Source organism: Sciurus carolinensis, chromosome 5, assembly GCF_902686445.1.
Source record: "Sciurus carolinensis chromosome 5, mSciCar1.2, whole genome shotgun sequence".
In the NCBI taxonomy this organism is placed as follows: Eukaryota; Metazoa; Chordata; class Mammalia; order Rodentia; family Sciuridae; genus Sciurus; species Sciurus carolinensis.
The window spans coordinates 142,153,711-142,181,335 of record NC_062217.1 but is presented as its reverse complement, the minus strand read 5'-3'; the positions used below and the strand labels follow the sequence as shown (position 1 = coordinate 142,181,335).

Sequence of the window (27,625 nt, the reverse complement as noted above, 5' to 3'; positions counted from 1 at the left end):
ATCAACTTCAGTCTAGGATAATTGCTCAGTCTTTCCTTCACTCCCATGACCTTCACAATCTAAGAGCATAGACCCAGTGTTTATAAAATGACCCTTGGTTTGAGTTTTTCTCAAGTTGCTTAATCATTCAATTCAGCTTATACATCTCTGGCAAAAGGTCCACAGAATGACACTTTTTCTTCTCCACTATAGGTGACAATTTTCATTAGTTTCATACAAATGATGTTCATTTGATTAGTAAGAACAGAGAGATTCTGGCAATCTTCTCCACTTTAAAGTTATTCTTATGAACTACGTAATTTAGAAGAATTTCACAGGTAGATACTTAGAAATTTTACAACAGTTTCTCATCAAACTTTCAAGTTGTTCCTTTATTTATACCAAAAAGGAAGCATAGATTTAATGGTTCTTGCCATTATATATTTCAGTGTTCAAATGTAATATATGTCACTAGATTTTATAAACCTTTTCATGATGCTGTCAATTCTTGATCACTTTCTATTTTCTCTTTTTGTTGTTGTTGGTTTTGTTTTTCTTTTATTGTTCATATTTCATTTTGTTTTGTTTTTGGCACTGCAACATATTCTAGATCCATCTTATATTTCCCCTGCTTCAACTTCTCAATCAGCCATTTTCCAAATATGACTGGATCCCTTTATTCAAAAATCAGAAATTCAACTCAGTATAAGAGTTTTGGGTGTATGTATTGGGTTGAGGATGTCACAGGACATAGAGCTGCTCAGGGAGCAGAGTTAGGGAGTACATGCTTAAGAATACAGTAAGTATCTTGTGCAGAGAGAATACAAAATGGTGGGATTTTATTCACAGAAGAAAGAGACATTGGTTATTGCCAGTCAAGGAAAACCATGAAGAGGTTAAATGTTTGGAGGGAAATGATCCCATTAACCAAAACAATGAAGAGTTAGAGAGCTACACAGAAGGAATCAAAGTTCTAGATGAAATGTTCATAAGAAACATTGTCTCTTCACCAAAGCAGATTCTTTTCCTGGAACTAAAATCTAGTGATTATTGGTTAAGAGCTTGAGAGGCTGAAAGAACTGAGGACAGCATGTTTTAGACTCCAGTCAAAAATGATCACTCAACTGTGACTGAGCTAGAGCTTCCCTATATGAATCCTTGGGCACTTGGTGATCCCAATGGACCAGTTGGCAGGGAACATCTGCTCCTGATTTCTGTATACAGGACACTCCTCCTAAGATAGAAGGGCACCTCATCCCTCTCTTGAGGCCTCTGTGTGGCTGCAATATGTCCCTCAACTTTATTCCCTAATCTGTTGTCCAGGGTCCAAAAGGGTTGTTCTTTTATTATAAAGAAAAAGGAGGTTCATTCTTTCCACAACATTTGAATTTGCATTCCCTAATCTTTTAGTACCAATCGATGGAACCAGAGTCAGATCCTGAGGATGAAAGGACTTAGTGAGGAACCTTAGCTATAAGTGTGGTCCCACTGGACTCCTCACCCTTCACTGCCAAAGGAATTGCAGAGGCGCTGAGCCAGAGACTTGAAATCAGGATAAAACATCTGCCCACCCTGCTCCCATGACATTTACTGGGATTGGAGCTATGCGACTAGAGGAAAAGTCCTCTCTTGTGTCTTGATTATATTATAACTTTCATGATAGCTTTATTAAATAAACATCATTAAGGTTTCCTCATTCTACTTTACAGTCTGTATGTGTTAGTCACATAGTTACGTTACTGTGACAAAATACCTAACGTATAAAGGGAGAAGGTTTAGTTTGATTCAGAGTTTCAGAGGTTTCATTTCATGATCAGTTGGATTCATTGCTTTCAGCACTGTGTTGTGGCAGCCTGTAATGGTGGTAAGGCTTCACAGAGCAGAAACATTCAGCTCATGCCCAAGAAAGGAAGACAAAGTTCACACGGGTTTCCACAATCCCCTTCAAGTGCACACCTCCAGTGAACTAAGACCTTCCACTAGGCCCCACTTCTTAAAGATTCCTACTCAGTACCACATGGGCCTTTTGGGGAATGTTCCAGATACAAACTATAGCACTAAATTATGTAATTAGTAATTTTTTGGAATATGAATAGGATACTTGAATTGTGGTTGTATTAGTCAGGGTTCTCTAGAAGAACAGCATCAACAGGAAGTATGATTGTGAAAAGGGGAGTTTTTAGATTGGCTTACACGACCAGAAGCTGGATAATCCACAACAGCCATCAGCAGGCTGGAGTGCTGGAGGAACCAGTAGCTGTGCAGTCCAAGAGGCAGAAGCCCCAGAAAAAGAAGGATCACAGTGATACTTCAGTCCAAGACCAAGGCTTCTGGAAATGACCTGGGGAATGACTAGCAGAGTCCGCTTCAGAAGAGTGAAAAAGCAAGAGTCCAATATCTCAGACAATTGAATCAGCAATCAAGAACCCTTTCAAGAAGAGACAAGGTTGCATCTGCATCTGCTTCCTTGTTCTTCCAACTTTTATTCCATCCAAGCCACCATCCTACTGGGGAGGGGCTCCACTTCAGTTCACTGTTCCACATTCCAATTGCTCCTAGCCCTCTTTGACACACCTAGAAGCCTCTTAATTATCTGCATCTCTTAATCCAATCAAGTTGACAATTCAAATTAACCATGACAGCAGTAAGGCATAATATAAAATTTACCAGTTTAAGACTTTTAGTAGACAGTTTTTCAATTTGCAAAATGAAAATTTATACAAAGAACCCCTGATTTTAACCTCTTTTTGTCCCTGCTGACCACCCACATAACCCACAGACACTTTGTTTTATGAATTTCCTCATTCTAGATAGCTCATATTCGTAGACTAATATAATATTTATAATTTTGTGACTGACTTAGCAAATGTTGCACAATGTCTTCAAGTTTTCTCCATTTTATGGGATATATCAGATTTCCTTTCTTTACAAGGCATTAATAATATCTATTATATGCAAAAAACACACATTTGCTTAGCAGTCTTTCATCGATGAACACCAGGAGTGGTTCCACCCTTTGACTATGGTGAATAATGCAACTTTGAACACCTAGGTAAAAATACCTTTGTTACACTGTTGTGGGGTGTAATTTTAAGAACAGACCCATCACCACCGAGAAGTCCAAATCTGAGAGTCTTTATCAGCCAGCCAGTTGGTTGTCTTACACAATGTCCAAAATGGCTATTGGGAGAAGAGCTCCAACCATAAGGTTGGAGGGGTTTTTATACCATAAGTCAGTATATCAATCATAAGTGTCTGTTACTATGATTCAAAACTACAAACTAACATCATGAGATCAAAAATCATAAGCAGAAGGGAAAGTGAGTCAAAATGACCTTAGTTGGGTACAGGTTAAAGAATGGTTGCTTATATTTACACAATCGCTGTTGACATGGTACATTGTCTAAGAAAAATAAGAATCAAAAAGAGTACAATTTTACATTATATAAGAATTACCATTTTGTGTTGCCAAATATGCTATGTTAAACAACCATTGATGGGTACAGAGGCGGGGTATTCCCACAGGAGAAGCATTTCCTGCATAACATGGAGTCTCAGTTGAAATGGAGTCTGTTTGGTCATTGCCCATATAGCCTGGTCCATACATTTCCATGGAGTCAAATATGTCAAACTGTCAAGACACTGCTTTTATCTCCCATGAAAATGTACCCAGAAGTGGAATTGATTGGTCACATGATAATTCAATTTTAATTTTTTTAGGAACCACTCTCTATACTGTTTTTCACAGTGACTGCATCATTTTTCAATGCCCACAGTATGCACAAGATTTCCATCCTTTATATGTTCTCCCAACCTCCTGTTTTCTTTTTGGCCCTGTCTCTCCTTCCCTCTCTCTTAAAATGGCTATCCTAATGGATGCAAGGTGGTATCTCACTGTGGCTTTGACTTATTGTTTTTTATTCTGCATTATGCACAAAAACAAATTTCTAAGAACTGACCCAGCAATGACAGTATTTTTGTTCAGAACATGCAGGGAATACATGGCTCTGAGTCATCATAGATTGTTGTGCAGTTTTACTATGATGACATTTTAGTAATTCAGCTTTAGGTAAGTATTAGCACCTGTGTTGGTTGAGGCAAGAGTTACAGAGTACAAGGAATAGCAAATATATCTATAAAGTGATACAGGACCCTCTCCTTAACGAAGGTTGCAGATCACTGGGTCGGGAGGGGATGGGGTTGCGAGAGGCAGGTGAGAGAGGGTATCCCTGAGAGTGAGAGGGTGGACAAGGCCGCCAAGGAGGAGAAGCGGCAGGTGATGGCACAGCAGCAGCCAGTAGCCCTTCTTCAGGCAGGAATGAAGCAGAGCTGGTACGAAGGTGGCACCCGGCCAAACGCACTGGCAATGGGGGTGGTGTCGATGTCCTTGGGGTCAACCACAGGTTTCAGCTTAAAATTCTGTAAGATGGTGGTCAGGAACAAAAACAGCTCCATGCGGGCCAGGCCCTCTCCCACACACATGCGTTTTCCTGAGGATGACAAACACAGGGTTTTCCCTCCTTGAACATTAGGTTCTGAAATGTTAGAAAAATATGTGACCCTCTCTAAAATTAAAAATGGGCTGGGAATGTGGTTCAGTGGTTAATCCTCCCTGGGTTCAATCCCTGATACCATTAAAAAAAAAAATATATATATATATATATATATATATATATAAATGTTTTATACACACACACACACACACACACACACACACACACACTGACTATTTGATGCATGATTACTTACATGCCTGAGTCAGGGACAGGACAATTGGAATGAAGGTTGGCAAGACAGATGCACAGAAGATTGGACACATTCCCTATTCACTCTACATCTCATTGTATCAGGCACTCTTCATTCTCCAAATATTTATTGCATATTACCACAATCACAGCTTTAATAACCTTCACGCAATATAACTGCACTTTTCACGTTTCAAGTTTGCATAAATTTTTTTCTGAAAACATGCCTTTCCCACACAGCACACTGAAGGGAGAAGGCTGAGAGGAAGAAGAAACATATTCTGGTTCCTTTTGTACCTCGAACCCAGTACTCAGCCACAGGTCCTTTTTCCCTACCATAATTTCACCTGTCTTCACCTCTCACTCCCTCACTTTCAAGGTTCCGATGGTTCCCTGTCTGTTCTGACACCAGAAGGAGTGGCCTGACCAGCCCTCACGTTCTCTTCCCTCTCTTATGTTCGGTCTCATCCTTCCATTCCTCAAACTCTCTCCTCTCAACTCCGGGCACAGCCCTCCCTCCTCGTCCATCTCCCACACAATGAAGTCTCAGCCTTCCTCTCACGGTGCCCTATTTGGCTACTGCTCTTACACTTCCTTAGACCCGCGTCCTTGTTGTTACCTCTTTACCATGTGTGTGATCCCCTTGGGCAGTAGATTCTTACCCAAATTTCCTCCACACAGTCATGCTTCCACAGAAGCAAGGATCACCTTAAATCCCATTTTCTGTTATTTTCTACCTGCTAAAATATGAGTCATTCAGACTTAAAAGAAGGACTCCATCCTTGACAGCTTGACATGAACAGTGCTGGGCCCATCTAAAGTCATCTAAAATTGAAGGTGATTCCCTACCTAGAGTTCCAACACACACAGTTTAGCAGTGAGAATGAATATCCCAAATGCATGATCTTGAGTAGAGGAAGAGGAAGGTGCTCTGTGATCACCACAGACCCTTCTCCCACATTCCCAAGGTTCTGCTCAGCCTATATTTAGGTGTTATGATCCCGAGATCTATATGAAACATCCTTTCCTGTGCTCCATTACTTCCTCTTCTTTCCTTGTTCCCCACCTCCTGTGAGCCAGCTCAACTCTACTTTCCCCTGTTAGGATGTGGCCGGGTATAAAAAAGCAGAATGTGAGCAAATTCACCCTCTGCCTCCCCAGAAACCAGAGCTTCCCTCTCTCACAATGCTAGTGCTACCACACAAAGATCTGTTTGCTTCTCTGCTTCCTAAACCTGGAGTGAGACTCTTAAAAGCCCATTATATTCTCTAGGATATTTGCATCTGTCTGGGAGGGAGGGACACCACAGAGGAGATTCTCAAGGTGTGGAGTCAGACACTTTTTTCAAGGCAAGTGAGGGAAGTTTTAATGAAGTTCATTTCTAAGAATGAAATTCTTAGAAGTTCCAGCTAAGTAATTTGATGACATCCAGAGGCATAATTCAACCAACTTATACTCTAAGCTTCTTCCATTTGGAAAACATGTCAGACACCCCACAAAGCCCCTCTAATGTGGCCCAATATTGAGAATATATTATGATCAGGGAAAGTTAATGGGCATTGGAATGGACCTTCTACTGATATATAAAAAGGAAATGTACCAGTCCCAGAGGAGGCACCATGTAATTTCCAGTTAGTCTCAAAATTTATCTTTCAGAATTGAACGTGGGGATGCATGCCTGTAGTCCCTGATACTTCAGAGGCTAAGGCAAAGAATGGCTCAAGTTCAGGAGTTCAAGACCAACATGGAAACAGCATTAAAAAAAAAAGTTATCTTATCCCCTAAAACACCAGTGGAAGTAAATTTTTATTACCTATTGAGAAAGGCATGAAGTAGTCACTCTTCTTAAAGTCGCCTCTTTCATCCAGAAAGTGGCCAGGGTCAAATATCTCTGGGTTAGGAAATGCCTTGTCATCATGCAGGACAGATGTTAGTGATGTTATTAAGTCTGTGCCCTGAAAATAGCAGACAGATAAAATGAGTTACGAAAAGTTCAAAAAGTGGGAGGAAATGACGGACTCACCTAATTCAATCTATCTGATCTATAGAGGTGGAAATCCAGGTCCAAAGTAAAGCAGTGACATTTCCAGGAAGTCAAACCAACTCAAAACAGATAAATTTAAGGCCAGCAACAGTGGTCTTGTTAAAGTTTCCTGCATTGGCAGTTGAAGGATCAAGTACTTTGCAAATTGAATGCAAAACCTTCTGAATCCTCTCCACTTCTCACCAATCTGGAACACAAAGCTTCCCCAACTGTTGCTCTATTTCATTACTTCAGTAGTCATACAACTGGTATGTGGATTATGACAATCATATCAAACCTGTACTCCCTCTCAAAATGTCAGTAGTATTTGGAATCTGTTTATAGGTCTTTTTTTTACCTTTTTTTCCATATTTTTATTGGTGCATTATACTTGTACATAATGGTGAGATTTGTTGTTACATATTTATACATGCACACAATATAATTTGGTGTTTGTCAGTCATTTTCAAATGGAGGGATGATCTAATTTAAGATGACTTCTGGGAAGACATTAACAAGCACACTGATATCTATTGAGTGTTTATCATTGAAATGCAAGACATTTCTTTGGATTTAAAATGGGAGGAACTCATCATCACAGATGAATCCTACCATAAAAACACAACAGGGTTGAAAAATTAGAAAAGTTATTATTTTGCCACAATTCAGGTAAGATCATCAATTCAGGCAGGGATCATGGATTAATGTAAAATCTATTGGGTGAGTTATTTGGGAAAAAGGATATTCACTGCATTGTATAGTATTATCCCATTGATTTTTTTATCATCTCAACAATGGAGAAATCTGGAAGACTTCCCCATAGCAAGTTTGAATCTTAGTATCACCAGTAATGGTACAAACTGATATTTTTTGCCCTCAGTCCCAATCTTATATAGTTAGACATATGTAATGTCACCTATATAATGTTCTTGCCCAAACACATAACTGTCATCTAATCTCCAAGAAAACATTCACACAAAACCACACTGGGAAACATTATAAATGACAACAGATTTGACTCTTCAAAAGTATCAGTGCATTGAAATGAAACAAAGGGAAAGGAAATATTCTTGATTTCAGGGGATCAAAAGGACTAAGATAATCAAATTAAAGTCCTGTTCCTTCCATGCACTATAGAAAGTGCCCCCCAAAAAAGCTATAAAAGAGCCAGTGTGGTGGTACATGCCTATAATCCCAACAACTTGGGAGGCTTAGGCAGAAGGTTTGCAAGTTTGAGGCCAACCTCAGCAACTTAGTCAGGCCTTAAGTGACATAGTGAGACCCTGTCTCAAAATAAATAAAAAGGACTGGGAATGTAGCTCAGTGGTAACATGCCCCTGGGTTCAATAACCAGTACCCCCCACAAAAAAAACCATAAAGATATTTTAAGATAACTGGGAATATTTAATTATAGACTATCTATTGAATAATCTTACAGTACTGATTGTCAGAATAAACACTAATCAGCACCTAGGACCGCTTGCAGTGAGTTAAGGACTCTAAAGAATGTGAGAATGAAGGAAATAGAGAGGAGAATGTGGCCACTTCCCTTATGTCCAGTATTTAGGTGAGAAAGCAGAGAGATTGTGAAGTATGTACTCATGAAACATCTGAAGTAATCTACCTGCATGGTGGTCATGCAATATATTCTACATATTCTCCCTGGTTGTAGGTACAGTTGATGCCCTCCACTCTATGCTGGCCTGCTGCCACCAAGAAGTATACAAGTAATAAAATATCTAGAACCTCTCCATCGAGTCCCCAAGTTCTTTCTTAGAGACTGGTAAACAGTACACTGGGGTGTTGCATAGCCAACAGGATCCCAAAGAAGAATGTGTTCAGTTAACTGGAGTTGAAAAAGGACATAGGATATGCAGGGAAAAATCCCAGGCTGGCCACAAGTCTTGATGTGGTTTTGAGGTGGCTTCTTATTGGTGGGATGGTGGGAGGACAAGTACATGAATGCGATGATACCATGAAAACACCAGAGAGTACTGCAAACAGCATCCAAACTCGTTGTGGGAAAGTGGGAGGAAATAAAAATGCCTCCTCTGTGGTGGCAAGGCCCCTGATGTGTACGTTAAGGTTAGCAACAGACCAGGACGTAGCCACTCAGTCTCAGCTCCTAGAGTGCAAGAAGAGCTCAGACAAGGAAAAGAGGCCCATGTAGCAGAAGTTGACAGCAAGGACGTGCTGCTGTGATGCCTAGAACTTGCAGTGGAGCGTCTGCAGGCCATGCATGCCACTGTACTAATCTGAGGGGGCACTGAGGGCCCAGAGTCCATATTAGAGCATTGGCAACTCATGAAGACTGGGACCCTCAACGTGGGATTCACTCAGGAAGTCCACTATTTCCAGTGGCTCAGAAGATAAGGTGCAGAAGGAAGGTATAATGGAAGCAAGACCAGTAATGATCCAAAACTTAAAGACCCAGTGCGAGCAGTCGAAGCGGGCTGAAACAGATTTGTTACCTGCTCCAGAGAGATATTCAGGGGAGACAGAAAGACTGAAGCAGGAAATGTAAGTCTGTGTAACTCAGTTCAAATTGGAAAGATCACTACTAGCCTCCCATAAACAGCTCACCAGATAGATTCTCAGCTCAGTTCTACCAGATCTTTAAGGAACTAATGCCAAAGTTCCTCAGGTTTTTCCATGAAATAGAAAGGAATGAAAAAAATTCCAAATACATCATATGAAGCTAGTATCATCCTCATATCAAAACCAAATAAGGTCACATCAAGGAAAGAAAACTGAAGACCAATATTCCTTATGAACTTAGATACAAAAATTCTTAATAAAATATTAGCAAAAGATATTCAACAATATATCGAGAAGATTGTAAATTATGACCAAGTTGGATTTATCCCAGTGTTGCAAGGATGGTTTAACAATAAGCAAATCAGTAACTGAAATTCTCACACACACAAATAAATAGAATTAAGAGCAAAACCACATGCCAGGCGTTGGGGCTGTACCTCAGTGGCAGAGTGCTTGCCTAGCATGTATGAGGCACTAGGTTCAATCCTTAGCACTGCATAAAAAAATAAACAAATAAAGGCATGATGTCAATCTACAACTACAAATATTCTTTTAAAAAACCACATAGTCATCTCAATAGATGAAGAGGTCTTTGACAAAATTCAGCGCTGATTCATGATAAAAACACCAAAGAAACTTGGGATAGAAGGAATCTACTTCAGCATCACAAAGACTATATATGACAAACCAAAAGCCTACATCATAGTGAATGGGGAAAAACTGAAAACATTTCCTTTAAAATCTGGAATAAGACGAGGATGTCCACTCTCACCAGTCCTATTTAATACAGCACTATAAATTCTAGTCAGAGCAATTAGGCAAGAGAAGGAAATAAAAGGGATAAAAATAGGAAAGGAAATAGTCAAATTAACATTATTTACAAATGATATGACCCTATACTTAGAAGATCCAAAAAGTTACACTAGAAGACTCCTAGAGATAATAAACAAATTCACCAAAGTAAAAAGTTACAACATAAGCACACATAAATCCACAGCTTTCCTGTGTACCAACAATGAATCTGTTGAGAAATAAATCAGGAAAATAATTCCATTCACAGTAGCCTCAAAAAAATAAAGTACCTTGGAATAAATCTAACCAAGGAGGTGAAAGACCTCTACAGTGAAAATTATGGAACACTGAAGAAATGGAAAAAGATACAGAAAGACTGGAAAGACCTCCCATGTTCATGGATAAGCAGAATTAATATTGTTAAAATATCTATACTACCAAAAGCAGTATGCAGTTTCAGCATGATCCCCATCACAATACCAATGACATTCCTCAGAGAACTAGAAAAAAATGTTCTGGAGAACCTGGCCCAGCCCAGGCCCATCCCAAGTGCAACTCCAGCAACACCCAGGCCCAGCCCATGGCCTAGCACGTGTGCCCTGCAAGGTCTAGTGCCCACACCCACACTGCGGCTGACCATCTACCAACACGTGGACTCACCTCTGCCCAATAGAATGGATTATTTCCAACCAAGAAACCACCATCCCAAGTGGGGCAGCTCCCTTCTTGGGACACTGAATTATCAAGAACCTCTCAGGCATCAGGCTTCTATAGACTAGAAGGTTTGAACAATACAGTATAGGTTCATTGTAGAATTTTATTTATTAGTAGAATTATTATGATTATTCCTATTATACCTACTGTTATTCCTATTTTTCTTTTTTTTTTAATTATTTTCTCTCTATATTTTCCTCTTATCTATCTGTTTCCTTGGAGACTCTTTTTCCCTTTTCTCATGCTAACAACGAATTTCTTTTAATTCCACTTTCACTATTCCTACGATGTAGTACCTCCATAGACTTACTTCTTATCTCACTACATCTTGTACCCCTCCCCATCTTCTTTGTCCACAATTAGAAATTGTGGACCTTGTTGCAAATCTATTGTTTATGCTATAGATAATAATCAAACTCATCATCTCTGTTTATTAAGACAATACTGTTAATTCTTAATAGGGATTATTTGGGTTAAGGATGCATATTGTTTGTATTGTGTGCTGCTAATATTGATCTCCTACTTTAAGGTGAGGTATTGGAAACCTGAAGGGACACTATAAGTCTATAGCAGGGGAAACTGCAATACCTTGGATTCACACTGCTTAGAGGGGAAGATACGTGATCAAGTTGAAAAAAACAAGGGAAGAAAGTGTCCCAAACAAACCTAGAAGCTATATCAATAGAATTCAATGACATTATGGTAGAAGAAATGTCATAAAGGGAGTTCAGAATGTACATAATTAAAATGATCTGAGAAGCAAATGATGAGAAAAGAGAGCAAATGCAGACAATGAATGTTCACTCCAATAAACCGTTAAAAGAACAAATGCAGGAAGAAAAAGATCATTTCAATGAAGAGACAGAGATTCTGAAAAAACCAAACAGAAATCCTTGAAGTGAAGGAAACAATAAACCAAATTAAAATTCAATAGAAAGCATCACCAACAGAATAGACCACTTGAAAGACAGAACCTCAGACAACGAAGATAAAATATTCACTCTTGAAAACAAAGTTGACCAAACAGAAAACATAGTAAGAAATCATGAATGGAACCTCCAAGAATTATGGGATATCATGAAAAGACCAAATGTAAGAATTATTGGGATTGAGGAAGACACAGAGATACAAACCAAAGGAATGAATAATCTATTCAATGAAATTATATCAGAAAATTTTCCAAATCTGAAGAATGAAATGGAAAATCAAATACAAGAGGCTTACAGGACACCAAATGTAGAAAATTACAACAGATCCACACCAAGACACATTAAAATGAAAAAGCCTAACATACAAGATAAAGATAGAATTTTAAAGACTGAGAGAGAAAAGCATCAGATTACATATAGGGGAAAACCAATATGGATATCAGCAGATTTCTTAGTCCAGACCCTAAAAGCTGGAAGGGCCTGGGACAACATATTTCAAATATGAAAGAAAATGGATGCCAACCAAGAATCTTATACCCACCAAAACTTACCTTCAGATTTGATGACAAAATAAAATCCTTCCGTGATAAACAAAAGTTAAAAGAATTTGCAAATAGAAAGCCTGCACTACAGAACCTTATAACAAAATATTCCATGAGGAATAAATGAAAAACAATAATGTAGGTCAGCAAAGGTAGAAACTACCCTAAAAGAAGAACCAGTCAAAGGAGAAGCCAAGTCAAGTTAAAACCAAAAATAAGCCAAAAGGACCAGGAACACAAACCATATCTGAATAATAACCCTGAATGTTAATGGCCTAAACTCATTAAAAAAAGACATAGACTGACAGATTGGATTAAAAAGAAAGACCCAACAATATGTTGCCTTCAAGAGACTCATCTCATAGAAAAGGATACCCACAGACTAAAGGTGAAAGAATGGGAAAAAACATACCATGCACACAGACTCAGTAAAAAAAAGTGGGGGTTTCCATGCTCACATCAGATACAGCAGATTTCAAGCCAAAGTTAGTCAGAAGGTATAAAAAAGAACAAATCATGCTGCTTAAGGGAAGCATAAATTAGCAAGACATAATAACTGTAAATGTTTATGCCCCAAACAATGGTGCACCCATGTATACATCAAACAAATCCTTCTCAATTCCACGAACCAAACAGACCACAACACAATAATACTGGGTGACAGTTACACACCTCTCTCACCATTGAACAGATCTTCCAAACAAAAATCAAACAAAGAAACCATAGAACTCAATAACACAATCAATAATTTAGAATTAACAGACATAGATAGACTATTCCATCCATTGAAGAGCGAATACGCTTTCTTCCCAGCAGCACGTGGATCCTTCTCTAAAATAGACCATATATTATGCCACAAAGCTACTCGTAGCAAATAAAAGAAGATAGAATACCCTATATTCTTTCAGATCATAATGGAATGAAATTAGAAATCAATGATAAAATAAAAAACAAACTACTCCAACACCTGGAGACTAAATAATATGTTATTGAATGATGAATGGATAGCAGAAAACATCAGGGAGGATATAAAAAATTCTGAGAGGTAAACGAGAACAATGATACAACATATCAAAATCTCTGGGATGCTATGAAAGCAGTACTAAGAGGAAAATTCATTGCATGGAGTGCATTCAATAGAAGAAGAAAAAGTCAACAAATAAATGACCTAACATTACATCTCAAAGTCCTAGAAAAAGGAGAACAGATCAACACCAAAAGTAGAAGACAGGAAATAATTAAAATCGGAGCTGAAATCAATGAAATTGAAACAAAAGAAACAATTCAAAAAATTGACAAAACAAAAAATTGGTTGTTTGAAAAATAAACAAAACTGATAAACCCTTAATCACACTAACAAAGAGAAGGAGAGAGAAAACTAATTACTAAAATTTGTGATGAAAAAGGAAACACCGTGACAGACACAAAATATAATTAGAAGCTATTTTGAAAATCTACACTCCAACAAAATAGATAATCTTGAATACACTGACAAATTTCTAGAGACATACAATCCACACTAAATCAAGAGGACATACACAATCTAAACAGATCAATTTCAAGCAATGAAATAGAGTCATCAAATCCTACCAACCAAAAAAAGTCCCAGACCAGACAGATTCTCAGCCAAGTTCTACAAGAACTTCAAAGAAGAACTCATTCCAATACTCCTCAAAGTATCCATGAAATATAATAGAAGGGAACCCTCCCAAACTCATTCTATGAAGCTATTATCACCCTGATAACAAAACCAAATAAAGACACATCAAAGAAAGAAAACTTCAGACCAATATCCCTGATGATAAGCATTGCAAAAATTCTTAACAAAATTCTGGCAAATCACATACAAAAACATATTAAAAAGATAGTGCAACATGATCAAGTGGATTTCATCCCAGGGATTCTAGGTTGGTTCAACCTCCAGAAATCAATAAATGTAATTCACCAAATCAACAAACTGAAAGTTAAGAATCATATGGTTATTTCAATAGACGCAGAAAAAGCATTTGATAAAATACAGCACCCCTTCATGCTCAAAACATTAGAATAAATAGGGATAGTATGAATATACCTCAACATCGTAAAGGCTATCTAAGCTAAGCCTATGAACAACATCATTCAACATATGGAGAAAAACTAAAAGCATTCCCCCTAAACACTAGAACAAGGCAGGGATGCCCTCTCTCACCACTTTTATTCAACATCATCCTTGAAACTCTAGCCAGACCAATTAGAAACACCAAAGAAATTAAAGGGATACAAATAGGAAAAGAAGAACTCCAACTATCACTACTTGCTGACGACATGATTCTCTATTTATAGGATCTAAAAAATTCCACCAGAAAACTTCTAGAACTCGTAAATGAATTCAGCAAAGTAGCAGAATATAAAATCAATGCTCATAAGTCTAATTCATTTCTATTCATAAGTGACGGCTCCTCTGAAAGAGAAATTAGGAAAACCACCCCCATTCACAATAGCTTCATAAAAAATAAATACTTGGGTATTGATCTAACAAAAGAGGTGAAAGACCTCTACAATGAAAACTACAGAACACTAAAGAAAGAAATTAGAGAAAACCTTAGAAGAAGGAAAGATCTCCCATGTTCTTGGATAGGGAGAATTAATATTGTCAATATGACCATACTACCAAAAATACTATACAGATTCAATGCAATTCCAATTAAAATTCCAATGACATGCCTCACAGAAATGGAGAAAGCAATCATGAAATTCATTTGGAAAAATAAAAGACCCAGAATAGCCAAAGCAATCCTTAGCAGGAAGAGTGAAGAAGGAGGTATCACAATACCAGACCTTCAACTATACTATAGAGAAATAGTAACAAAAATGGCATGGTATTGGCACCAAAATAGGTAGACCAATAGTACAGAATAGAGGACACAGAGACAACCCCACATAAATACAGTTATCTCATACTCGACAAAGGTGTCAAAAACATACAATGGAGAAAAGATAGCCTCTTCAATAAATGGTGCTGGGAAAACTGGAAATCCATATGCAGCAAAATGAAATTAAACCCCAATCTCTCATCCTGCACAAAACTCAACTCAGAATGGATCAAGGACCTGGAAATTAGACCAGAGACCCTGTACCAAATAGAAGAAAAGTAGACCCAAATCTTCATCTTGTCATCTTAGGACCAGACTTCCTTAACATGACTTCCAAAGCACAAGAAATAAAAGCAGAAAACAATAAATGGGATAGATTCAAACTAAAAAACTTTTTCTCAGCAAAGTAAATGATCAACAACATGAAGAGAGAACATAGAGAGTGGGAGAAAATCTTTTACACACACACTTCAGATAACACACTAATCTCCAGAGTTTATAAAAAACTCAAAATATTTAACACCAAAAACACAAATAACCCAATCAATAAGTGGTCTAAGGAACTCAGTAGACACTTCACAGAAGAAGATCTACAAGCAATCAACAGATATATGAAAAAATGTTCACCATCTTTAGTAATAAGAAAAATGCAAATCAAAACTACCCTAAGATTTCATCTCACCCCAATTAGAATGGTGATTATCAAGAACACAAGCAACAATAGGTGTTGGCAAGGATGTGGGGAAAAAGGTACACTCATACATTGCTGTGGGGTTGTAAATTGATGCAGTCACTCTGGCAAGTAGTATGGAGATTCCTTAGAACAATTGGAATGGAACCACCATTTGACCCAGCTATCCCACTCCTTGGCCTATACCCAAAGGACTTAAAATCAGCATACTACAGAGATACAGCCACATCAATGTTTACAGCAGCTCAATTCACAATAGTTATATTGTGGAACCAACCTAGATACCCTTCAATAGATGAATGGATAAGAAATTGTGGTATATATTCACAATGGAATATTATTCAGACATAAAGAAGAATAAAATTATGGCATTTGCAGGTAAATTGATGGAGTTGGAGAATATCAGGCTAAGTGAGATAAACCAATCCCAAAAAACCAAAGGCCAAATGTTTTCTGTGATAAGTGGATGATGATACACAACAGGTGATATTCAACATGGTATTGGAAGTCCTGACCAGAGCAATCAGACAAGAAAAAGAAATATAGGACATTCAAAGTGCAAAAGAGGAAGCCAAATTGTCAATGTTTTCAAATGACAATTTTACATACAGAAAACTCCAAGGACTTCATCAAACAAAAAGTTATTAGAATTAATAAATGAATTCAGTAAAGTTGCAGGATACAAAATCAACCCATAAAAATGAGGAGCATTGCTATATGCCAATACTGAACTGAAATAGAAATCAAGAAAGCAATTCCATTTACGATGACTTACCAAAAAAAAAAAAAAAAAAAAAAAAACCACACTAGGAATAAATTTCAAAAGAAACAAAAGATTTGTATAATATAAGCTATACAACACTGATGAATTAAATTGAAGAAAAATATACACAAAAATGGAAAGATATCCCATTTTCCTGGATTGGAAGAACCAGTATTTTTTAAATGTCCATAGCAATCTACAAATTCAGCACAAAATGCCAAAAAAAAAAAAAAAAATCTTCACAGAACTAGAAAAAAAAATACAAAAATTTGTACGTAACCACCAAAATCCCTGAATAGCCAAAGTCATCTTGAGCACAAAGAACAGAATGGATGTATTAAAGTATTAAATGACATGACTTCAAAATATGCTGCAAGACTGTAGTAACCACATGGGGGCGAGGAACTGCCAGTTAACCAGCCTGCTCTGCAGATCTGGCCTCCACCATTTACTCATTCTTAGTGCTTTGTTCTTCTGTAGAACTAAGAATGGAACCCAGAGCCTGCACATGCTAGGGGCCTGCTCTATCTCTGAGCTGCACCTCGGCCCCCTTAGCACCCTTGCCTTTTCCTGGGGAGCATGCTCTCTCTCCATGTGACACACCACAGCATAATGAGAGTTTGGGCTCAGGCAAACATGAGATGTGGGCTCAGATCTCGGCATCACCCCCTGGAGTAGGGGTGAAAACTGAGACGCTACTGTTAGGATTATGGGAAATGAGGCCTATTAGGTGCCGAGCACGTGTGCTTTAGCGGTTGATCATCTCCATCCTCCTTTTTCTTGACAGTCTTTGGTTCCTTTAGAGAAGGTAGAGAAACTGACATCTTGTGAGGGCCACTCTGAGTCTGGGTCTCAGGTTGAACATCTCATAGCTTTTGAAGTGCCTATTGTTCCCAGGTGCTGAACAAGAGGTCTTGGGAGCTTCTGTGATATGTAGAGTTCTGCCAGGCTTATTTTGCCTCTATGGAAGTCTGTTCCCTGATGCCTCAGTTCCACATGCATCTGTCATAGTCTGGGTACCAGACTCTATTTAGAGAAGGGCTCTTGCCACTGTTATGTGCTCATAGATCTTGTGTGTAAACAAGCAGACTAGAGATAATGAAATCCCACCCAAAAAAAGATGGTAGGAACAAAACAGCCTGGTGTTGCCATAAAAACAGACTCAGACAAATGGAACAGAATAGAGAGCCTAGAACAGAAGTAAACCTTCCCACCTCCAGCCAAAGGATTTTCAACACAAGTACTACGTACACACACTGGGGAAAGGACAGTCTCTCCAGGAAATGGCGCTGGGGAAATGGGATATCCACATGAAGAGGAATGAAACTAGACACACCAGTTACAAAACTCAACTCAGAGACCTAAAGACAGATCCAAAACAATGAAACAAATAGAAGAAAACATAAGGAACACCATGGGATATTGGAATGGGCGAGGGTTATTTGGAAATACCCCCAAAACACAGGAAACGGAAGCAAATATACACAAATTGGATTCCAGCAAACTAAAAGCTTCTGCATGAAAAAAGAAACATCACCTGATGAAAGAGAAAAATTGAAGGATCAGATAAAATATTTGCAAACTACACTTGGAACAAGGGGTTAAAATCTAGAAAATATAAGGAATTCCAAAAACTCGATAGCAGAGAAACAATCCAATTAAAAATGGGCAATAGCTCTAAATACACATTTCTCAAAAGAAGATATATATAAATGGCCAATGGGTAATATGAAAAGTGCTCAACATCACTCATAGTAAAATGCAAATCAAATCCTTCAGTAGCAAAGGCTATTATCAAAAAGGCAAAAGACAGCAAATGCTGGAGAGGATGTGGAAAAAAGGGAAAACTTGCACACTGTTAGTGTCACATAAATCAGTATGGTCACTGTGGAAAAGAGTATGGAGCATCCTCAAAAATAGAACTACCATGTGATACAGCAGTCCTGTTGTATAGATTCAAAGGAAATGAAATCATTTCCTTTGTTGAAAGATACATATTCACTCCCATGCTATTTTGCAGCACAATTCACAATTGCCAAGAAATGCAAGCAACCTAAGTGTCCACCAACTAAAGAATGAATGAAGAAAATGTGGGAAACTATTTAGCCATAAAAAAGGAAATCCTGTCATTTGCAACAATATGGATGGAACTGGAGATCACTATGTTAAGTGAAGTAAGTCAGGCACAAAAAAGGAAGTACTGAATGATCTCACCCTTATGTGCAATTTTTTTTAAAAGTCTCAAAAAATTGAGCTTAGACTGGTGTTTACCAGAGGCAGCAAAAGTAGGGTAATGAAAGGGATGGTGAAAGATTAACCAATGGGTAACAAGTTGCAGTCATACAGGAATAAGAAGTTCCGGCGTGCCATTGCAGAGTCAGGTTACTTTAGACACAATTGTGTACCATATATCTCAAAAAGCTAGAAAAAAAGATTTTGAATGCTTTCACCATAGGGAAATGGCAAACATTTTTTAAGGCTATAGATGTTTAACCTGATTATACATTACATGTATTTAAACATTATACGTTATCCAATTCATATGTATAATTTTTATATTTTTATGTACCTTTAAAAATTTAGAAAAATAAAAATAAAAAATTTTTAAGTTATGAGAATCAGAAAATAAGAACTAAAGCAAAGTATTGAACCATATGATAGAATTGTGCACACATAAATTATTAATAAATAAATTTACAAATTATTAGCAATGATAGGTGAATTCAGCAAGATTGCTAGGTAAAGGATCATCAAAATAATAAATAATAAGGTCAATTATATTTCCATGTGCCAGAAACAAAAAGCATTTTTGAAAGTATACTATTTGCAATAAACTCAAAAATCTCATTTATTTAGGGTAAAAACAAATATGCAAGCTGCCACACTGAAAAAAAAAATTGAGAAAATTAAAGAAAGCCCAAATGAAATGGGTACATAATTGTATTCATATATTGAAAGAATTAACATGTCAAGACGCCAGTGCTTTCTAAGTTGATCTATATATTTAATGTCATCCTGATAAAAATCTCAGAAGAGTCTTTTGGAAAATTGATAAACTGGACTTTTAACTTTTATTCAGAGATATAAACACCTAAGAGTTGCCAAAAGAAAGGGCCAAAGAAGACCAAATCTGGAAGATGCCAGCAATCAAGATGCATCAGAAAGCTTTATAGCCTCGAACTGTAAACAGCACGTGCCACACAGGTGAGTTTTTCACTTCTCTCACCGTGTGTTGGTAGTGGATCAGGACCATAAGGTGAATTCAGGAACTTCCAGAGCACTGAGGTGCAGTATAAGAGGAACAAGCTTACCTTGGGGATCATGTAGTTCCTGAATTTAATGTTACAGGTGGCCACATGGGGCACATTGTTGGGTATCAGGCTGATGTATCTCTGGATCTCGTGCACCATGGCATCTGTGTAGGGCATGTGACTTCTGTCCTGCATACAAGGGCTCCGGTGTCTGCCAATCACATGTTCAATCTCTTCCTGGACTTTAGCTGGTAAGATATAAGAAGTGATATAGTAAGAGAAAGTAGTACATGTGTCACAGTAATTTAAGGCTATCTGAAGGATGATAGAGGTGTCCCAAAGCATCAAAAGCCATAAAATACAGCTAGACTTAGAATTGCTGTGCGGTGGATACATACAACTCCTACAAACTAAGCATTAAGATAAGTCTATACGCACCTACATGTTACTGTACAAGACAAGTGATACAAATAGAAACAATGAAGTAGTTCAATACATAAATATCTTGTTTATATGAATGCAAATTACTATCCTTGCAAAAAGAAAAACAGAAAACAAGAATCGATTTCACATCAAATTAACATAAGGTATTTTAAATTTTGAATTCCACTGAGATTTACATGTGTATATGGTTTTGTGAGTTGTGAACATGTATTTATTTTCAACTTGCACTTACTTTGAAACATTCTAGAAAGTTCTTCTGTAATTTATGTTGACATTTATAAAAAAATGACTTTTTATTACTTGATCATACTATTTTTAGACAACTTCAAACTTACTGGTAATAGAAATAAGGACTCACACCTCCAACATCACCTTGTGCAAAATACACAAAGACACACACACAGAGACTCTTCTGATGCTGTTTACCCCAGTGTAACTATATCGTAATTCTTATTGTGCCAGTATTCACTGTCACATTAATATGACTTCAGAAATATCATTTACAAGCAAGATGGGTGTGGTGGTTCACGCCTGTAATCCCAGCGGCTCAGGAGGCTAAGGCAGGAAGATTGCAAGTTCAAGGCCAGCCTCAGCAATTTAGCAAGATGCTGTCTCAAAATAAAACATTTTAAAAATGGGCTGGGGATGTGGTTCAATGATTAAGCAGCCCTGGGTTCAATCTCTGGTACAAAAGTAAATAAATAAATAAATATTTATATTAATTATATATAATTTCTATTTATTATATAATTTATATTTATTTTATTTATTTATATAAAACTATTATATTTATTATGTATAATTTATACTTATTATATATAATTTACAAGGAAACAACTATAATTAGGCTTCAGCTTTTGTGAAGCGAAAATCTTGAAATTAAATGTGTCTATTTTAATTTCTAACTTTCAGATGCCAATTTAGAATTATTGCAAATTTTCATATATGTTTCAAATTCTTAGTCATAATTTTCTCGTTACTGAAATCATCAAATCATCAATCGTGTTTCCTTTGATCTTGGTGCCTTCTCTAACACCTGCGTTATCCACCTGACTCCTTCCAGGCCAGGACCCAGCAGCCCTGACACCTCATCCTCCCCGGTTGAGCTCTCCTGATTCCTGGAACCCATGAATGCCTCTGACTTGGTTTCAGGCATTTGGATAGAGCACATCCTTTAGTATCTTTCTGAGAAAGTAAAAACAAGAAGTAAAATTTGGCCAGCTTATAGGCCCGAAAATATTTTTTTGTCTATGAAAACATAAGAGGACAGTTGTTATTGAGAATTCTAATGTCATTCTGATTCTTAATCTAGAGTTTACACCTGGCGGCTGAATTTCATCAGTAAGATGGAGAAGGAAGCAAGGGTCTGAGAATCTGAGTGAACTCTTACTTGAGGCTTCCTTCCAGTCCTGTGCTTCCTTCTTTCTCTGTGTCTGTGTTCCTGAATGCTGGGCCCTTAGGCTCAGTTTCTCTAGAGTGATCATCCCTTTCCTCTGGGGGGAAAGTTATCTGATGAATAGTGAGATGGAGAGAACCTGGGCAGGAGACCTCCTGTTTCTGCTTTCTTCTCCCTCTGCTTTCTTTGACACTTGGTTCTTCAATATACTGAGCCTTATGGAAGTTGTAGGGACACAAATTAACCTGATCATCATGTTAAATCTTCCTATTATGACATTCAGGGTACGATTTCAATCTTTCTACCTCATTAGCCATCTCCTGTTCATCTGTTTCTTTCCAAAGTTTTGCAAAGACTTATTACTATTTTCTACACTCCTCTTCTCCAACTTAGATAGAAGTAATTCTCATTTGTAATTAATTTAATATCATCTCAATGGGATCCTGACCCAGAAAAATATGTGCACTACCAGAATTTTTTAAAAATTTGAGGTTGTTTGTAAAAGATAAAAACAATTAATATTCAGAAAAATTCTCTTCTTGGCAAGTATTTTTCTAGACTCAGATTTCTATAATAATAAAATTCATTTGGTGCATATTCGGCCTAAATAACATATCTCTTTCTTATAAATATGAGCTATTAAAATACTTTCCAGTATTTTATTGGAAAATTTCTCAAGCCATCTACCAAACTTCTAGACTATTCACTATGCTTCAATACCATTTCCATTTTCCCTGACCCACAGTTTAAGAATAAAGATCTGTAAGAACACACTTACTATTCAAAGTAGTCTATCCGCTAGAACGCCAATGTACAATGATGCCTGTGCCTGCTGCAAATTCCTTCCCATGACCTCCAAACTCTATCCAGAGTATTCTGTCACTAAAATACAAAGACTTTTCTCTTATTCACTTTCTCCTGTTTTCCAAATTTGTCTCATTGTTATCCCTTTGTGATATTAGTAAAAATTATATCTGGTAGCCCACAAACTTCGATAATTAAGTTTCTCTAAGAGGAAAAATGTGGAGAAGACTAGCAGTGTCTCAACTACGTCTCTGTACTCATACCTGTAATTTCTGGGTGCTTCAGCAGGAGCAGAAGTCCATATCTCAGAGTGGAGCCGGTTGTTTCTGTTCCAGCTACAAATAGATCAGTTACAGTGGCCAGCAAGCTTTCAATAGTAAACTCAGACAGTTGATTGTGCTTCTCCTAGGAATTTTTGATTATTTAATTAGTAAATAGCTACCATCATATTAAATTACATTAAATCCCAAATAAGAGATTAGTCCAAAGAAAATCATATTCAGAAAATAGAAACTGCATAGTATAGCAGAGAATGTAAACTAGTTGACCCACTTTTCATTTCTTACACCCCTTATTTCTTGCTTGCCTTAAAAATTCCATTGCACAGGCATTATTGCAGCTATGTCAGTCATGATACATATTTGATGCCAATGACAGAAGGAACCTGCTGGTACCATTTTCTCTTCCTTCTTCTTACTAAAACACATATGGGACAGTGGAGGTGGTATAGGCAATACTGTGGAACATGAGCATTTCAGCATCAATGCAAAGGCTCATACACTAAGTATGGTGATGGAAAACGGCAGGCACAAGAGTTCTTGATATTTCAGGGCTATTGTGTTACCTCTGTACTAAACAATAGGAGATTATATGTATGTGAGATAAACATACTATTTTTTAATCCACTGTTAATTTTTTTCTTTCTTATATACGCACAGAATCTTAATTGATACAAAAGGATAAATCAGAGCCACATCTTGTAAGATATTATGAGCCATAATCAAGAGTTTACAGTTTCTAGCCCAGCATGGTGGCTCATGCCTATAATCCCGGCAACTCAGGAGGCTGAGGTAGGAGGATGGCAAGTTGAAAGCCAGCATCAGCAATGCAGTGAGGCCCTAAGTAGCTTAACAAGACACTATCTCAAAATAAAATATAAAAAGGGTTAGCGGGTGGGGCTGGGCTCGTGGCACAGTGGTAGCGCACTTGCCTAGCACATGTGAGGCACTGGGTTTGATCTTCAGCACCACATTCTCAGTTTTTGGAGGAATCTGCATGCACAACTGCTTCCAGACTGGCTAATTTTCAGGCCCACCAACAACATCAGAGTGTACCTTTTCCCCCACATCCTCACCTGCATGTATTATCTTTGTGTCCTAGATAATTGGAATTCTGACTGGAGTGAAATGAAATCTGAGTGTTGTTTTGAGCTGCATTTCCCTGACTGCTAGAGATTTTGAACATTTTTTCATATATTTTTTTGGCCATTTGTATTTCTTATTTGGGAAATGTCTTTTGCCCATTTATTGATTTGGTTATTTGTTTTCTAGGTTTTTGTTGTTGTTGTTGTTGTTCTTTTGTTTTGTTTTGTTTTTGTTTTGGTGTGATGCTTTTTGAGTTCTTTATATATTCTGGATATTAATCACCTGTCAGAGGAGTAGCAAGTAAAGGTTTTCTCCTATTCGATAGTCTCTGTCTTCAAGTCTTAATCATTTCCTTTGCTTATGCAGAAGCTTTTTAACTTGATGACATCCCCCTTACTGGTTCTTGGTTTTATTTCTTGAGCATTAGGTGTCTTGATAAGGAAGTCAGTGCCTCCACTAACACATCCAGGTGTTTCTCTACACCACAGAAAAAATGGCAATTTAATACAAACCTGCCAGCATCCTCAAGGGCTTTAATATCCATGGCAGAGAAGGATATAAAATACAAAGGTCATGGTTTCTCCCTGAAAGGAATTTACTAGAATATTCCTCCAACTGCTGCTGCTCCCACTGCTGCTGGTAACTAACTGTATCAGGGAGCTTAATGGGCCAACAAACAGATCCCTGGCAACATGAGCATGAGTCCCTAAGCTTTCTCCAAAGGCACCCAAAGTGATAACTTCAGATTCACCTATTCAACTTGTAAGAAGCTTGTCCAGGCATTGAAAGCCAAACTCTGTACAACCTGCATCATTAACCAGGTAGCTCTGGGGGTAGATGGTGAAAAGTGAAAAGTATATTTCCGAAGGTGGAAAAACAACAGGGACACTTCCAGCAGGTATCTTCACAAGATCAAAGAAAGTAGCTGAAATGTGAGTGCAGGTATTTGCCACAGAAACTCTCCATGGCCTGGTGGAGAGAGAAAGAGAGAGAAAGTAGGAGATACACACACATTCCCGGATTCACTGTGAGAATACAGGAAACACATATCTAACATCCCAACCTTTCCAACCACATCTAGATAGTGTGAATTCTACCTTAATTATCTTGTGGTACTGATAGGACGTGGCAAATCCTAATCTCAAAGGGCTGAAAAAACAGACACAGCAGTTTAAACAAATACAGATATTTGAGAAGCACCTTAGTATCTACAACTAAACTGGTAAGATCCTTCTTCTATTAGAAGACCAGGACAGGAAGTTGTTTTATAAAATGTGTATAAACCATAATGGAAGGTTAAGAAAAATTAAGAAATAGAAACATACAGCCCACATAAGATAAATCTCCAGAATTCAACCTTAGCAAAATGGATTGTCTTTTGCCTGACAAGAAAATTCAAAATAATTATCTTAAAGATGCTTACTGAGGGAGAGCAATGAAAGAACAAACTGACAAAGGGGAACAAAAAGAAGAGAAGGAGATAGGAATAGGAAAGACAGGAGAATAAATCTAACATAATTTTCCTATGTACACATGTACACATATGAAAAGCACCCAAGTGAATCCCACCATCTTGCCCACCCACAAGAATGGGGTCCTAATTAAAATAAGATATACCCTATGCTTGTATAATTTTATCAAAACGGATTCTACTGTCATGTATAACTAAGAAGAACCAATAGTAAATAAATAAATAAATAACAAACAAAATTGCAGCAAATTATGGAAATATACTTTTCACAATTATCAAAAATATAAAACTATGCCAAAAAGAAATTATAGTAATGGAGAATACTGTAACTGAACTAAAAAAGTCAACAGAGAAATTCAACAGCAAAATAGATCAAGCAGAAGAAAGGATCAGTGAATTCAAAATTAGATTACTGCCAATCTGAAGAGAAAAAAAAAGAATGAAAAAGAGTAAAGATAAGGACATAAGGAACACGATCAAGTGGAACACAATCAAGCAGAACAAAACAAGCAATATTGTCATGACAGGAAAACAGAGATTGAAAGAAACAGAAAATCTATCAAAAAATATAATTTCCTGCCAGGCATGGTGGCTCAGGAGGCTGAGGCAGGAGGATTGAGAGTTCAAAGCCAGCCTCAGCAAAAGCAAGGCCCAAAGCAACTCAGTGAGACCCTGTCTCTAAATAAAATACAAAACAGAGCTGGGGATGTGGTTCAGGGGTTGAGTGCCAAGTTCAATCCCTGGTACCCCAAAAATAAATAAATAAATAACAATTTTTCAAGCCTGGAAAAAAATTAGAAATCCAGGTTTGGGAAGTTTAGGGGACACCAAATAAGATGAATCCAAAGAGAACCACACAAACACACATAATAATCAAATGGCCAAAAGGTAAATACAAACAGAATTTTCCAGGCAGCAAGGTAAAGATGACTCATAACATAGAAGGGAATTCTAATGAGATTCTCAGTGAATAAATTTTTTTCCAGTAAAAATCTTATAGGACAGAGAGGTATACATTCAAAATCCCAGTGGGAAAGGGAATATACTAATCAATCATTATCTACCCTGCAATTCTAAATATAATAAATTCCATATATGACAAGCCTACAGCAAACATCATATTCACCTCTGAAAAGTTGGAGGCACCCCCTCCAAGATCAAGAAAGAAGACAAGGATGTCCCCTCTTGCCACTTTTATTCAACAAAGTACTGGAAGTCCTAAGCCAGAACATTTAGGAAGAAGATGAAATGTAATTCATCCAAATATGAAAATAAAAAGTGAAATTGTCTCTATTTCCAAAGACATGATCTTATGTATAGGAAACCCAAAAGATCTCACCAAAAAACTGTTAGAATCGATAAATAAATTCAGTAAAATTGCAAAAGTCAAAATCAGCATGCAAAAGTCAGTAGCATTATTAAACACTAACAAAAAAAAAACAGTCTGAAAAAGAAATTAAGAAAATAATATTATTTACAATATAATGAGAAAAATTAAGTATTTGATTAAATTTAAGCAAGGAAATGGAAGTCTGTATACTGATAACTATAAAACATTTGTGAATGAAACTGAAAAGACACAAAACATAAAAGGATAGCCCATGCTCATAGGTTAGAAATATTAGTGTTGTTAAAATGTCCATAATTTCCACAGCAATGGACAGAGTCTATGGCATTTGTATCAAAATTTCAATACCACTCTTCACAGAAATAGAAAACACAATCCTAAAATGTATATGGAACCAAAAAACACCCAAGTAACCAAAGCAATCAGGAGCAAAAAGAATAAAGTGGAAGGCATTGTATAACCTTCAAAGATTATAAAGCTATAGAAATTTTAAAAAATGGTACTGGCATAAATCAGAATATAAACAAATGTAATAGTAGAAAGAGCCCAGAAATAACCCCATGCATCTTAATTCAGTTGATTTTCAAGAAATGTGCCATGAATACACAATGGGAAATGGGCATTGTCTTCAATAAATGTTGATGGGGAAACAGGATATCCACATGCTTGAGAATAAAATTTGACCATTACCTCAATCCTTGTATAAGACTCAGCACAAAATTCACTGAAGGATTGATTTTGAGAAATGAAACTAGAAAATCACCAGAAAGAAACATAGGGGAAGACCTCCATGTCAGTGGTCTGGGAGGTGATTTCTCAAATAAACCACAAAACCAATAAGAAATAAGAGCTGAAATAGCAAATGTGATTTCATCAAACTAAAGTGCCTGCACATCAAAGGAAACAATTACCAGAGTGAAGAGACAATCTACAGATTGGGAGAAAGTATATGAAATGAGTAGGAGCTTACATCCTAAAT

General features: G+C 37.2%; 1 protein-coding gene across 1 annotated transcript in view; it reads right to left on the bottom strand.

The window, feature by feature from the left end:
* Window positions 1-343: 343 nt before the first annotated feature.
* The window catches only part of LOC124984981 (cytochrome P450 2C55-like), a 37,277-nt gene continuing 9,995 nt past the window's right edge, over window positions 344-27,625 (bottom strand). The window contains exons 6-9 of the mRNA XM_047553233.1: window positions 22,727-22,868; window positions 19,880-20,067; window positions 6,538-6,679; window positions 344-4,469 (exon numbers count right to left, since the gene is read on the bottom strand). Coding sequence (XP_047409189.1) covers window positions 4,288-4,469; window positions 6,538-6,679; window positions 19,880-20,067; window positions 22,727-22,868 — 654 coding nt within the window. The 3' untranslated portion in view covers window positions 344-4,287. The remainder of the gene's footprint in view (window positions 4,470-6,537; window positions 6,680-19,879; window positions 20,068-22,726; window positions 22,869-27,625) is intronic.